The sequence below is a fragment of the Sinohyriopsis cumingii genome, unplaced genomic scaffold (assembly GCF_028554795.1).
Source record: "Sinohyriopsis cumingii isolate HCF-2022 unplaced genomic scaffold, ASM2855479v2 utg000695l, whole genome shotgun sequence".
Classification (NCBI taxonomy): Eukaryota; Metazoa; Mollusca; class Bivalvia; order Unionida; family Unionidae; genus Sinohyriopsis; species Sinohyriopsis cumingii.
In genome coordinates, this window is record NW_028315924.1 from 2024746 (window position 1) to 2041051 (window position 16306).

Genomic DNA, 16306 nt, shown 5'->3' on the forward strand with positions numbered 1-16306 from the left:
GTTTGATGGACAAAAATAGCGTGCTAGTTAGCCTCCACAACAGCAATATTTAGAAAGTAAATTTAGGAAAGGCAGAATAACAATCAGAATTAAAATACATGCAGCTTAAAGTGAAATTTTCATTTCTTTTCTCATAATTTATACCTTTATGAATTTGTGCTATATAGTTACTGTGTTGAAACAAAGGGGAATAACTCTAAGCAGCATTAGGAAATTAACATTGGACTCGGAGATGAAAAGATGTCTTTTTTATATCATATCCTGTATTCACGTGATAATGTCTTGCATGGAATTATTGGTTTTTATGTAATGCAAAACCCCCAAATCTTACATATCTGGCATTATTTTAATTTTAACAGTCTTCAGATGACCTCATTGATATCTAACAGGTCACAATCTATCCTGGGGGCCATTTCACACAATGCAACCTGATAGCTCTGTTTTTGCTTATGTATGTGTGTAAGTAATTGTCATATAGTAGTTCTTCAAAAAGTTCTAGATCAGTCCCTTCACTGGCATTGTTCCCTCCAATATAGAGGACTATTTTAGTAAACATGGAGAGATCATATATTTTTATATCTTCCAGTATTGTCTGTATTTTGGCACCTGAAATGGCATGCTTTCTAACACAGTACCTCAGCCCTCTCTTGTTAATTCCATGTAAAATGGAACTACCAATAAGGAGGATGTTATCTCAGCTGGTAGAAGACAAAGTATTGTTTACTTTGTATTGATGTAGTTAGTCTATACGGTGCTTTATTACTCTTAACTTTATCAGTTCTGGCTGAGTCAATGGCAGAGCTGGAAAACTGCTTTGGGTTTTCTTTTGGCAATGCTTCATGTGTCTGTACACTTTTACTTAGAGAAATAGGTTTAGGGGAAATGGTTTGTGAATGTCTGCTGATAGTCAAAGGTTTCTATCTCCAGGCAGCTACTTTAACCTTCTCATTTATTAGCTTGTCAATCTGTATTTGCATCTTGCCCACTTGCTTCTGGAGTGTTTGTATTACAGTCAGCACACTTCAGTGAATGCGGAGATGCACCTTGTCTTGAACACACACACTACCCCAACTAATAGGACCATTAGTTCATTTCCCATTGGACTTAATGTTAACATGTTATATTTAAAAATAAGAATTTCTGCATTAGAATGGCATGGAAACCACACATGCTTCCATTTACTAGAATTTGATAACAAAAAATCAGCTTTGAAAAAGAGGTGTTTCATGGCTATTTTATGAGCCTCATGCTATTAAACATAGTGCTTGATCTGTACTTTATAGTTGTAAACCAAAAGTTCATACATTATTTTACCATTAGGAAATGAATACAGCATGTAAAAATAAAATATTTTGTCAACTATAGTAGATCAAAGTTTATGAAATGAATAATGGAAAAAAAATCATGGATATATTGGCCAATAATGTGCATGTCAGAATATATAGTACTTTGGCTTTTATTCTACCACCAGTATACTAGTCCTCTGCTGTTAAATAAATAAATAATTGGTGGTCTTATGCTTTATTCACAAACTCTAACAGACTGAAATAAAAATATATTGTTTATAGATCAATGTTGCCGCATCCGAATGGTCGTTTGACTAAAAATGTGTTAATGACTAATTATGCACCAAGGCAAATAATTAGTCACTTATTACACCTAAGTTTGTTCAAAGATTATTATGCACAATATCTATTCACATTGCTTTAAACATTGGACTAACTTTCTACTGTAAATATTTTTTGTTTGTATCAGACTTGTGAACTTGTAGTCATCAAAGTGTAGGTTTGTTACTGCAGATGCTCCAGATGTCAGAGTCTATGTATCAGGATCTACTGTAGTTGGTTCTACTGCAGTCTTGATGTGTGTACCCCAAGGAGAACCACCACAGTACACATTTCATCCATGGATACATACAGTTGGACAGACAGAGATCAGGAGGTTAGACGGAGTAAACACAGTTAGTCTCTCCAACCTTACATTGTCAAACATTGGCATCCAAGATATGGGCACATACGTTTGTACTGTAGACAACTCCATTACTGGTCTGGATGGTCAGATAAATCGGATGGGTGGCAGCCATGTGGAAGTTCAAGGTAAGGTCTGTTATTATTGTGGCAGTTAGTTCTGTCTTGGGTTGTCAAATGATTTGTACCCTTTTGAGTTGCATGACACTTAATCAAATAGTTCAAAAACAATTAACAGTATTTCATCCAATTTATATTATTGCAAATTTGCACAAAGCAAAACTAACTTCTGCAAAAATACACAAATCCCATGTTAGCTTGCAAACCTGGTTATAATATGTGGTCTGGCATAGATCCCTAGAAAATACCTCAAAACATGACCAGTATTTGTTAAACATGATGAAAACTGATCATAATAGGTAATGAAACATGGACATATTGCTCGTTTTATCATCAAATATGGCAGTTAGTACCTGGAAATTTGAATCAGTTAATGGCAAATTTCTCAGGCCACAAATGTCGATGTGTTGTGGCTGCATGGGCTCAATTTGATAGTCTAATGGATTTATCTTCATGGGTGTTTAATTTATAATCCTAACCCTATCCCATCTTTGACATTGGCAAATCCATGAATTCCAAATATTTCAGATGCAGATTTTGCTTTATTCATTGTTTCAACCAAATTGCGTTCTTCCAGGTAACACTTAACTAGTTGGTAATAGCTGTTTTGTTTACGTTGATCCATGCACTCATGAGTTACTATTTCTCAGTGATATAAGCGATCCTGCAAATTGAAGTAATCTATATGAAAAGGTACACACATTCAATTGTGCAAGGCACAACCAGCATAACTGTTACGTGTTCATGAAATAATGGTAATAATAAAGACTAAAATTCTGAAGATAGATCAACTAAAATCAGCATCAATCTATTTTACTTTTTGTGTTTTGGCTGAGCAGAATCATAATTTTCCACACAATGAAAAGCTGGATGTTTCAGCGTCTCCTTTCGTATACAATTGGCAGATTAGTCTTTTGTTTTCTGACAGCAGTACATGCCTGTTAATTGTTAAAACCCTGAAACTGGCTTGGGTTAAGAAGGAATTTTGACCGGCAACTATACCTGTACTTTGTTGTGGTATTGCCTTTCACTCCATACTATTAGCATGATTACTATAGTTTTGTAAAACGAGATGTAAGGTCACTTATATCAATGGAAACTACAACTCAATTTCTATGGTATTAGCATTTTTTCTGAAACAGCATTATTGTATTTTGGAGATATCATTAATGTTTAGTGCGTGTTCAAACCTACAATGTACATGCGGCGGTGCCATTATGTAAATATGCTCACTAGCCTGATTGAATCAAACCCTGTTGTTGTTCAGTGTTGTCATACTGGGATCACATTTTAATGAGTTAGGTATTTACAATTTCAGGGCAAAATAACAATATAGTTACTGGTGTACTGATATAAAAACTCCAATGCAATAACACATAAACAAACAATCGAGTCAAAAGGGAGTGTTAATGTTACAGCAACTGTGAATGCTTGTCATTGTCCAGTCAAGTTATACACAAATCTGAATTAGGCAGAAACAAAAAGAAAACAGAAAATTAAATAAATTTCTAGACTTTTCAAACAAATTTATGAACTTATACCATTTCTATGTAGTAATCATATGCCAACCCAGAGAGAGGTATATGTGTAATTTTTGCTACCATATCTTTGTCTAAATAAATGCATTTAGAACTTATCGTGTGCATCTTGTGATGTTGCCTTAGACTTGTGGGTTGGCTTATATGCGGGTCATGTACTTTTTAAGTGTTTGTACCTATTCAGGTTTTGGGGGATCAGCTTATATGTGAACAGGCTGATACACAAGTATATACAGTACACTTGAATTAATGAATTATTGATGGATCCTATCTATAAGGTCAAGGTCACAGACCAGTATTTTTCAGTTTCAGCTATATTTTCCATTCTGCTGATTTAACTGTTCTGAATGAAATTTTGTGTACAGGTTTTTTTTCACTAGATGTGTTGCTTTACTGATTGTGAGGTCTTGTCATCAATATCACAGTCACAGGTACATATTTCATCTTTGCTTTTATTTCTGCTTTTGATCTTAAGACTGTTTGACATTTAGAAATTACCAACAACATACTTAAGTTTCTCACTTTGAGGGTGGCTGTCATTATGTTTTCTTCAAAGTCAATGTCACTGTTTATTTTCATTTTTACACCTCTGCTCCTGTTGATAGAACATGACACAGTTTTACTTTCCATGTTTGTCTAGTGACTATACAACTCAGTCTCAAAGGTCACAGACTGGTTTCATCATTGTGCACTTTAGATGACTTCAGCAAAATAGGCAGAACACAAACATTCAATGAATTGTTTGGTATTTAACTAATTCGGTCAGAATTAGAACCAGGACAGTATTTTTATAGAAAATTGTTGGTAACTTTTGTTGATGAAATCTGAGTGTGCATTTCAATACCATATTATACCTGGTCACTGCTTGTCCTATATTTCTGTTATGACCATATATAGAATCTCTTCGTTGTTCTGTTCAAAACCCTTGCTCAGTTGCTGTTCTATGATGTAAGTTGTACTTATATACATTTTTTTGTTTATTTTGTAAATAATTATTAAACAGTTCCTTGTTCAAAGATATTCATTGTGTGAGATTGTATGCTTGCAGATATTAGGCACAGTATATAAGCTCATTAATTTGACCAAACATTTAAACCAAATCACAGTGATAAAATCTATTATTATTTTGTAACTTATTGTAGCTCAAAAAACAGAACTCCTGCATGCAGAAATGTTCAGTTGAAATGAAATGTTACAATTGCATTTGTTTTGAATGATTGTATTTTTTAGTCAATATTTAATACCTATTTTTAAAATATTAACTTTCTCTCTCTTTCTCTCTCATCTTACTTTGTCCATTTTTAGCTCTAATGGTTATATATTGGAATGTTTCATCAATTATCAGCACCACTGGTCATAGACCAGAAGAACTTTGTTTGACCTGTCATCCATCATTGATTGCTAGTGCTGCTGAGATGATTGGAATGAAACAATGAAACTTACACACACTCATTGTCTATATTGTTTTAAATGGAAATAGCGTGCCTAAATTATGTCTTGTTGATCCTAAATGAATAATGGTGTGGAACTGACATCTGATAATGACGTGACAACCTACATCTTGAAAATCTTGTTATTCATATACCTCCTGAATGATAGGACATCCTAGACATGTAGTTTTCACTGAAATACTATTTATGTTGTATAGGTGAAAATGTTGCTAATGAAACATCCATAAATATTTAAATAGTACCCTCTTTTAAAGAAAAAAGATGTAGATCAATATTTTTCTCAGTTTTGAATTATAGCTGAGAATTTAAAAAGGCCAAGGGAACACTGGGCTTTGTCACTACAGAGTATACTTTTTGGCAAAGTTCATGAAGCTTATACTTCATTGTCAGTAGAAGCAACTGCTGATTATGATTTGGTCAGGGAATGTATCTTGAAGAGTTTGAGTTGGTACCAGACAAATATCGACAGAGGTTTAGGAATTGCAAAAAAAAAAAAAGAAAATTGAAACCCATGTTGAATTTGATAGAGAAAAAGATCAACAGGTGTTGTGCATCTAGAAAGATTGATAAAGATTGTAACAAATTTAGACAACTTATATTAGTAGTGAATGGGGATGGTATAGGGTCTATGGGACTTATCATTAAAAATACCCTTGGGAACATATAGGGTCTATGTAAATTTAACATGGAGAAAAATCGTGGGAACATATAGGGTCTATGGGAATTAACATGGCCAAAAACCCTGGGACAATATAGGGTCTATGTAAATTTAACATGGCCAAAAAAAACCTGGGACTGTATAGGGTCTATGTAAAATTGAAATAGGGAGGGTCTCTATTTTTTTTAAAAAAAAAAAAAATAAAAAAATAAAAAATAAAATAAAAAAAGGGGTAGGCAATTCAAAGGCTATCTCTTTTCGAGAAATATGGGGGCCCTGAAAAGGGCCTTTGGTTTATGTTAATATGCCCTTAACATAAAGGGCATTTGCGACATCTTCTTGTCCTCAAACTTCGTCTTACAGCAGGGCCATACATCAGAGTCCTCTTGAGGAAACCTTGTCTCTCTATATAGACTCTTCTTATCCACAGGCTGCTGCTGGTCCTGTGGACAACGGTCCACTTGGATCGGACATACATGAGCATGTCCGTCCTGAACATCATTGTTGACACAAGGGTTGAAGATTCAACGTCGGTCCACATGTTGAGGCTCCGAGAATAGGTGAATCAATGCATTGAACGGCGCTTATTTATAGGTACAGGAAGGATTGAAACGGATGGAGTTCATTTACCAATCCGAACACGCGTTACAGAATTCAGTCAGCTCGCATCCAATCCGAAGATAGCAGTCTGTGACGTCACGTAGTCTATATAGATTCGCTAGCGCTTGTGTGCAGTCAATCTATGCGACAGTGATTCAACATGACGGAAACTCAGAAAACGATCCATTGGGGTGCACCAGCAGGGGAGACTGCCCAAGGGAACTCGGACTTACTTTCAGAAGAGGTGAATTGGGATTTTGTGGATTTTCTCTCCTCGCAAGAATTTGTTCCGGAACCTTCGTTACCTTCTTCATTACCGCAAGTGGAGAATTTTAGACAGAGACAGAAAGAAGAATTGGAGAAATTTATACAACGACAAAAGGAAGCGGAACAGGCTTTTCTCCTACAGCAACAGCAACAAGAAGAAGAGGTAAGAAAAAAACAACAGCAACAACAGCAAGAAGAAGTAGCAGCAAAGAAACAAGAGGGTGAAAATCAAACGGTCACGGTACTGTTGGACATTTTAGCGGAGTTAAGAAGTCTGAAACAAATGTATCAGACTTCTTTATCACGACCGAAGAGAATACGACCTTCCCGAGCTAAACACGTCAACCCTGTGACTAAGCCTACCGTACCACCCTTAGTGATTTCAACCCAATCATTATCATCATCATCATCAACATTACGCAGTCCAGAAGTAGGCCTTGGCCGTGGCAAAGGCATAAGGCAGTTAAAGTTGATTGCTTAAACTCACCCCTACACCAAAATAAAAAGGCCCTTTTCAGGGCCACCCACATTTCTCGAAAAGAAATACAATTTCAATTTGCCAATAACTCAAAAATAAACCCCACCCATTTTACCCTTATAGTACGTGTCTGTGTATGAGTGCGTGAGTGTACGTTCTTATTTTAAAATCAAAACTCAAAGACACTTACCTTATATCATTAATTTATTCTTTTATCCATTTTTTACAATCCAATTCACAATTCACAACACAACACTTTAATAAAAAGTTCATTGACTTCTTCTTTCTCCTTGTTTAGTCTCTCTGTTTTTTGAATTTCTTCACCGTCTTTTCCTCATTTTCTTCCCTTCTTCTTTTCTTCTTCTCCTGTTTCTTTGCCTCTTGTAAATAGAATTGTCTTTTTTCTTCCTCTTCTTCCTCTGAAGAATCCCTCTCTTCTTCCGAAGAATCCCTCTCTTCTTCCGAAGAATCCCTCTCTTCTTCTGAAGAATCCTTCTTTTCTTCTGACTCCTCTTGTTTCTTTTTTGGGCAATCTGGAGACCAATGTCCTTTTTCTTTACAATAATAACAGGTATCTTGACTTTTGTCTTTTTTAGTCCCTGTTTTTGTTCTTTTTTGACGGTCTGGACACTCTGAAGACCAATGCCCTTTCTTCTGACAGATATAGCAAGTATCTTGACTTTTATCTCGAAAGGAAGGAGAGTAGTCCGTAGGCTGGTCTGAAGAGAATTTTCTAATGACCCCTCGCAAAGCTCTGACGAAACGTTCCATCTGGTTAGTCTCTTCCATCGTTGTACTCGGCTTGAGAGTGAAATGAATAGTGAAAGGATAAGACACACACCCTTTTATATACGCTGGTCTGCTATGACTATAAAGTAGCTCATGGTGTTTGAAGTTGAGTCATTTGACTTTTTGCTTTCAAGATGAAACGATCCCATTCATTCGAGAAGAAAGAAGAAGAAGAAAGTAAGAGGCAGAAACGTGATCTATCGCCTCGAACCAGGGCTGAAATCTTGGCACAAATTCATGCCAGTGATTTTGAAGAGGACATGAGTGAACCAGAATTTGAAACCTCTAAACCAAGTTCACCACCCTTAGTCAACCCTGAAAAATACTATTCCATTCGAGAGACGGAAAAGCGCTCCTCTAGAAAATTTAGAACCACGGCTTACAAATACACGGTGAAGTTTAAAGATTTCAAGTCCGAAGTACCGTTAGAGAAAGCAGAAGGGTTCATCACCGGAGTGTGGGATTCTCTGCTCACTGCACTCAAGCGACAATGTCAACCCAAAGAAGACGATCGCTTGAGACTTTCCATACAACACGACGGTTTGAAATCCCCTGTTTGGATCGAGTTTAGCACCCCTGCAGAATTGACCGCTTCCAAAGTCATGGACAAGATTCAACACGTGCAACAATCTAATGACCAGTTTGACATCACCGATGGAAAAGCCACATTGGACATGACCCACGTCTCTCCTCCTCAAGGGACCGGACGCAAAAAGATGTTATTGGTGAACGACCTTCGCAGCATTAAGCGTCGCCTTGTCCGAATTCACAATCCTCATGACCAGATGTGTTTAGCCCGTGCCATCGTGGTGGGACGAACCTATGCCAACAAGAACGACACGGTAGAATGGAAAAGAGACTGGGAGAACATTCGACAATCGGACCGAGCCAAACAACGAAGTGAAGCAGAACTCCTGTTACGACAAGCTGGACTGTCCAAAGACACACCCTGTGGCATTCCTGAGATGCAAAAATTGCAAGATGCCCTAGCTCCACGATACACCTTGAAAGTGCACCCTCAAGAAGTGCGCGGGTCTTTGTTGTTTCGAGGGCAAGACTTTAAGGACGGAAAATACATTCATGTTTATCATCACGATGAACATTTCGATACCATTACCAATATCACTGGATTCCTGGGATACGGTTATTACTGTGAGAAATGTGACTATGGTTATAATAATCGAGAGCAACACAAGCATTGTGGATGGAAATGCTCAGGATGTTTGGCCTCTTCACCCTGTCTGAGCGAAGAACCAGTGCCTTGTTCAACTTGTCTGCGCACGTTTGTCAGCCCTACCTGTTACCAACAACATCTGAAAACGCAAGGTTCACAGAAGAAATGTGCTTGTCAACTGCTGAGATTGTGCCCTACGTGTGAGCAAGTCATACGTACCAATAGTACCAAGGCACACGTATGTCGAGGAAAGAAAAAATGTCACATTTGTCACCACATCGTGGACTTGGAACACCAATGTTACGTGCAAAAATACCAACCCCCACCAGAGAAAGAGGACGGTCACAAGAAGAAAGGCAATTTCATCTTTTTCGATTTCGAATGCATGCAAGAGACTGGCATTCACATTCCTAATTTCTGCGTGGCTCATCGAGCGTGCGAGAAGTGCATTCAAGAACCTATCTTCAGTCATTGCCCTCACTGCAGCAAGATTCCTGGAGGGCGTGAAAAAATCTTTCGGGGATCGAACACGTTAGCCGATTTTGCCCAATGGGTCTTAGACCCCGTCGACAAGACGTGGAGCCAAGAGGACATCGAACGTTACGGAGATTGTCATCGTCATGCCACGGTGATGGCTCACAATTTCTCCGGATACGATGGACAGTTTCTTTTGAGGTACTATACGGAACAAGGCACCGAACGTCCTAAAGTGACTTTGAACGGAGCCAAAATCATTTTCATGCAAGTGGGACAAGTACAGTTTAAAGATTCGATGAGCTATTTGGCCATGCCTTTGAGTCGAATGCCTAAAACGTTTGGAATGACAGAAATGGCTAAAGGGTACTTTCCACACTTTTTCAATACGGAAGCCAATCAACACGCCGTTCTACCCCATTTACCCGAGGCTCACTATTACGACCCCGACAACATGCGTACCGAACAACGAGAAGCTTTCTACGCTTGGTACCAGGCTCACGCCTCGGACCCTTTCGACTTTCAGGAAGAAATGTTAAAGTATTGTCGTTCCAACGTGGTCATTTTACGACGTTGCTGTGGAAAATTTCGAGAACTGTTCATGGAACACGGAGGGGTCGATCCTTTGAAAGAAGCTTGCACCATTGTCAAAGCGTGTTCCTTAGTGTATCGACAACGATTCATGCCTGAAAACACCGTGGCTGTCATCAGTCCTCAAACGACCCACTTTGTCAAACGTCAATACTCGGTCAAAGCCCTACGTTGGTTACATTACTTGTGCGACAAGGAAGACAAGTGGATTCAGCATGCCCGCAACGGAGGGGGCGAAAAGACCATCGGAACGTATTCGGTCGATGGCTGGGACTTGGAAAACCCCAAGATCGTGTACGAGTTTAACGGTTGCTTATTTCACGGATGTCCCGTCTGTTACACTGACCGTGGCACTAAAAATCAGTTTTTGCAACGAACCATGGAAGACTTGTACCAGGACACTTGTCAGCGGCGCCTAAAGTTAGAACAGCAAGGATACCAAGTGGTGGAAATGTGGGAATACGAGTACGATCACCGTATGAAAACCGATCCCGAGTTTAAACGCCTCGTGGAAAGTTACCAGTTCATGGACCCGCTGAACCCGAGGGATAGTTTGTACGGAGGAAGGACCAATGCCACCTGTTTGCTGTACCAAGCCGACGAAGAGAAAGGAGAAGAAATCAAATACTTGGACGTGTGTTCGCTGTATCCCTACGTGTGCAAATATTGTCGCTTTCCCGTAGGGCACCCGCAATTGCTGACGGAACACATCGACCTGAAAAACATTCGACAATACGAAGGCTTGATCAAGTGTAAAGTTTTGCCTCCCCCGAACCTATACCATCCCGTCTTACCTCACCATTGTCAAGGCAAACTGATGTTTCCCTTGTGCCGTACTTGTGCCGAAACGTGCAACCAAGACCAACCTTGCCATCACAGCCAGGAATAACGGGCCTTGACGGGAACCTGGGTCAGCGTAGAATTGTTCAAAGCTCTGGACATGGGATACCAACTGTTAGAAGTGTACGAAATTTGCCACTTTCCCAAGACACAACAATACCACAAGGGTGACCCCACGCAGAAAGGCATTTTCGCCGACTACGTGGATGTCTTTTTGAAACTGAAGCAAGAAGCCAGCGGCTATCCTTCCTGGTGTCACACTCCCGAAGACCAAATAAAATTCAAAGAGAAATACTACGAACAAGAAGGCATCACTTTAGACCACATCGAGAAAAACGAAGGCAGGCGATCGTTTGCCAAAGTGATGTTAAATTGCTTGTGGGGTAAAATGGCACAACGACCGTGTTTACCCAAAACGGAATATTTGACAGAACCTTCCCGCTACTTCCAGATGATTCACGACAAAACCAAATACATGAAACACGTGGACGTCGTTCGAGAGAATTTGATCTTGGTCAATTACGAAGAAGATCTGGACTTTGTACAAGACGACCCTTTTGGAAATGTCATCATTGCGGCTTACGTGACAGCCCATGCTCGCTTAAAATTGTACGAAGCTTTAGAACTGTTAGGGGAACGCGTCCTGTACTTTGACACGGACAGTTTCATTTACATCCATCACCCGATTCAACATCACCCTAACATCGAAGGAGACCGTTTAGGAGCCTGGACAGACGAGCATCCCGACGACAAGATTCTAAGGTTCGTCAGTGGCGGTCCCAAAAATTACGGCTACGAATACCGTAACAAACAAGGAGAAGTGCACACGACGTGCAAAGTGAAAGGACTCACTCTGAATTATCGTACCAGTCGTGTGGTCAACTTTGGGGTATTGAAAGAAGCCTTGCAATCGGGAGAGGATGGAAACTTTAAAGTGACCACCTATCAACCGAACAAGATTGTACGTTTACCCACTCACCACATCGTCAGTCGACCCTTGGAAAAAGTCTATCAAATTGTATACCAGAAGCGAGTGCGACTTCCCAATCATTTCACCTTACCGTACGGTCACGTCGGTATTGGTCTGTATATAAAAAAGGAACCCTAGGCAAGATCGATAGTTCATTGTGACTACCAAGACCGAGCGAACAAGATGAATACTTTGAAAGAGGCATCGTTCCAGTTTGGGGATTGTAAAAAAGTTGTATCTTCCTCTAGTGTGACTAATATTGGATGGATAAGACCCATGCATTGCGACGGAAAATGTCCGGAAGGAAACTGCGATTGTCCATGTGGTTACCATTGTAATTGCGTAACGGAGTTTGCAGACGAGTGCGATTGTGAGCCTTGCGATGGGTACGATGCTGTACGTTGTGACCTGAGCGATGCCGTAAAGCATCGTGGGAACTTTGTTCTCACTACCCCTGTCATGGAAAGTGATGCTGTGCGTGTCAAACCTGAGGGATGCGAAAGCGATGCCGCTCGTCCTCTTAGACATTTTACCGGGTTTAAAGGGGAATGTTCACCTTCACGTCTACCCCCCTACGGATGTCATCCAGCCCTGAGCAAACTCCTGTTCCTGTCACCCAACCCTCATCGAAACGAACCTGTGAAAAACGAATATTTGTTTCCTGTGCGTTTGTCGGAATACTGCGACTTTGAAAATCGTCTTCAATCGTTCAAAGGAAAATGGCCTAAGTATCTGGGAGGACCGACCCCCGAAGAATTAGCCAGAGCCGGATTTTTCTACTTGGGCGAAGGAGATAAAGTCAAGTGCTTCAGTTGCGGTGTGTCACTTCACCACTGGGAACCGCAAGATTCGGCCTACGTAGAACATGCTCGATGGTCACCGAATTGTCATTACTTACCCTTAGTGGGACCGAGACATTGAAGTAACTTACCATGTCGTTGACGAAGAAGAAACCAGATTGGCTAGGAGTCAAATGTTGGACATCACCGAGACCAGTATTTAAACTTCATTTCAAAAACGATATTGAATCATTACCTAAAGAACTACAAGAGAAGATTTACAAGGAAGTTTGGCAGGGGTTTGCCAGAGTGAAATCTCAATGGGTCACTGTAGAACTTTTGTGTCGAGAAATTCATAAGAGGAAAGTGAAAAAAGTCAACCAGTGTGTTAGATTTCTTTGGGTCAAGGGTGCATTCCTCCTATTGTATCGCTTTAGACCGTTTACATCAAAAGAGTTCAGTGACATTCTTGGACGTTACCCTGAATGGTAGTGGTCAGAAATTACTCACTATGTGGATTACTTTTGTGAATTGTACGGACTGACCTATTCATGAATACTTTACAAGAGAACATTCGTGCTTTGCCTGTGGAGTTGAGAGAAAGGATTTACCGAGAGCTGGTCAAAATACAAGTGAAACGTAAAGAACAATTGCATCCGATACGTCACCAGATCTTTAACCACTGGTACCTGAATGGTATAAGAGAACTGATTCGTCAGAAATTCTTTCAATGGTCAGACATTGTTCAAAACTTTGAGGTCGCTAATGATCGACATGTTCATGAGTATGGTTACTTCGAGATTCACCTAGTGCAACGCATTGAGGAAGACAAGTTAAAGGATTACCAACATTTGTTACGTGGAATCTACTTAGCGGAAGAGGAAACTTCTAAACGAACTCTGACGTTTCGGTTACAGTATGCAAGATTTAGATTCCCTACTGGAGAACGAAGATCTCTGGCTAGAAAGTACGTGTATTGCATCCGACAAAAAGAGAATATAAAAACAGGCTGCCATGCCACGGTTTATGTCACATGTCATCCAACAGATTCCGTGGAAGGAACTCAATGACCATATTCAAACCGTGGATCATTACCATCAATTATTACAAGAACTGTATCCATTCAATTTGGGACAAGTGGTGTGTGTCTTAGTGACTTGTTTTCTGGGATTTCGTTTACCAGCCGATTCTTTGTGGACTCTTTACGATCAGTACTTACCACCTCCATGGCCTTAAATGGTCACGAAAAACTCCTTTTGCTCAAAGCCTTGCGGTTTCATCTGGATACATCTCGACCTCAACAGGAAAAAAAGATTCGTCAACTTTTAGCTACCCAAGACGTGTATGACGATGTGTGTGTAGCTTGTGACTTACATCCCCATTGGACAGATGTCCGTGCCTGGAAAGAATGGGGTTTTGAGGCTTGGACCCAAGAAGTGGCCCAGTATGCACGAGAGTTGTTCAAGGAAAAAAGTTACTTTTCAACCCGTGTTAGTGACGGTGCCAGAAGAACCCGTCACCCAGGACAGGACTGTCGTGGACAGGCCTGAAAGACCCTTTCGGGAGGACACTTGTGTGACCTTACCCCCTACTATAGAACTGGTTAGAACATTACCCAAAACATGTTGTACAGACACTTGTGTTTATTCCACGTTCATAGTTATCATGTGCCTTTTATTGTTGTACTTAAGCCTTTGGCTTTTATGTATTTTTGTCTTTCGTATTCATGTTTGAAAAAAAAAACATTCAATAAACGTGTTCTGAAAAAGTATATAAACTCTTGTCTTGCTTGTTTTTGTGTCACAAGTGACATTTCTCACACCATGGCTACCTCTGCTGTCTCTGCTCCCTCTTCCTCTACTGTCAAAGTCATCGACGAACACTTAGATCGTGCCAGTTGGGAGGCTTTGTATCTTCGCCATCCCTTTAACATGCTCATTGCTGGACCTAGCGGTTCAGGCAAAACCGAATTCGTCAAACGTTTGATCGAACATAAACATCATTTGATCGATCGGCCACCTCAGCGGATCGTGTGGTGTTACAAAGAGTGGCAATCGGCGTACAACCTCTTGCAAGAAAGTCAAGGCGATTCCATCGTGTTTGTGGAAGGCATTCCTAAAGAAGACGACGGCATCGTCTCTGACTCCCGTCAAACCCATTTGGTCATTTTCGACGACATGTTAGGAGAAGACGAAGAAGAAATTAAATTGTGGTTCACGCGCAAAGGGCATCACCGTAATGCCAGTGTCGTTTACATCACCCAAAATTTGTTTCAACAAAGTAAAGCCCATCGCACCATCAGTCTCAATGCTCATTACGTGGTCTTGTTTAAAAGCCCTCGAGATAAATCGCAAGTGCAAGTCTTAGCCAAACAGTTAGGAACGCCTTGGCTGACCCAGGCGTACGACGATGCCACTCAAACACCACACGCCTATTTACTCGTCGATTTGAAACCTACGACCCCCGAGGATTTGCGATTTCGTACCCACTTGTTTCACCACTGGTGCCAAGACGGAGGGCCTGTCCTGTACACGTCTCCGTCCTCGACTTCATTTCACTCCCCATGAAAAAATCTATAAAAACTCAGACCCTTTTTCGTCTGTCTCACACAGCGTGAACATGACGTCCCTTCAGTCGCATCTTCCCGTCAAATTGATTCGTGCCTTGTATGGCATCAGTCGAGAAAAAGACCCACAAACACGAGCTCGTGTCTTAGAAGCTAGTCTCAAAGAAGTGTTACGATGGTTCACGGTGACGGCACGTCAATTACTCCAAGGAATCATTCAGATTCCTCATCAAACCAAACGCTTTTTCGATCGAAACAAAGTCGCTTTGGTCCAACTGGCTGAACCCCGCATCGACACTCAAACCAAAAAACAAATCATTTTGAAACCTGGAGGGAGCGGTACTCTAGGAGGGGTCATCATTCGCTCACTCTTAAGATGGGATCCTAATGCCCCCAAAGTTATCCCCAAGACAAAAGTCCAACGAAGCCCCAAGAAGAAAAAGAAAAAGACCAGGTCCCCAAGGAGAACTTCTCCAGTGGCAGGACCCTCCTCTGACCAGACACCACCACCCCGGAAAAAGAAAAGATGCCCCCAGAAAAAGAAACAGAGAAAAAGTCCTCAGAAAAAGAAAAGTCCACAGCAGAAAACTAGTCGCAAGAGAGGCACTTCGGCCAGGACGCAACCTTACACTCGCAAACCACGACCTGCCACAGCGGTGACTGCGTCTCCGGCAGCCTCACGTTTATCCACTTCTCCGTTGATGTCACCAGGAACTGAAGAGTACTTGGAGACGTTGATCACACCAAGAACTTCTCCGTTGATGACCCCCAAAAGAACTTCCCCAGTGACAGGACCCTCCAATTTAGTGGCAGTGGCTGCTGCTCACAAAGTACCTTCTCCCAAAATCAAAGTCCATGGAAGATCGGGCATGTTACAAAGTTTACTGGATTTGTCCAAGCAAGAACTGGCTCGATTTAGTCCGTTACGTACCCCTGCACGATGTGTCATGCCTGTCCTCAAACTGATACGCCGTAAAGACAATCAGTGGCGACGCGTTCCAGTATAAAAAAGGCCTGTGACCGAGTAGGGTATCAGTGTTTTTT

The 16306-nt window shown here is 40.8% G+C and overlaps 1 protein-coding gene across 1 annotated transcript in view; it reads left to right on the top strand.

Annotated features, from left to right (window-relative positions):
- LOC149773287 (uncharacterized) overlaps positions 1-16306 on the top strand; it is a 178426-nt gene that overhangs the window by 112271 nt on the left and 49849 nt on the right. The window contains exon 5 of the mRNA XM_089946468.1: positions 1800-2096. Within this exon, the coding sequence (XP_089802594.1) occupies positions 1800-2096 (297 nt within the window). The remainder of the gene's footprint in view (positions 1-1799; positions 2097-16306) is intronic.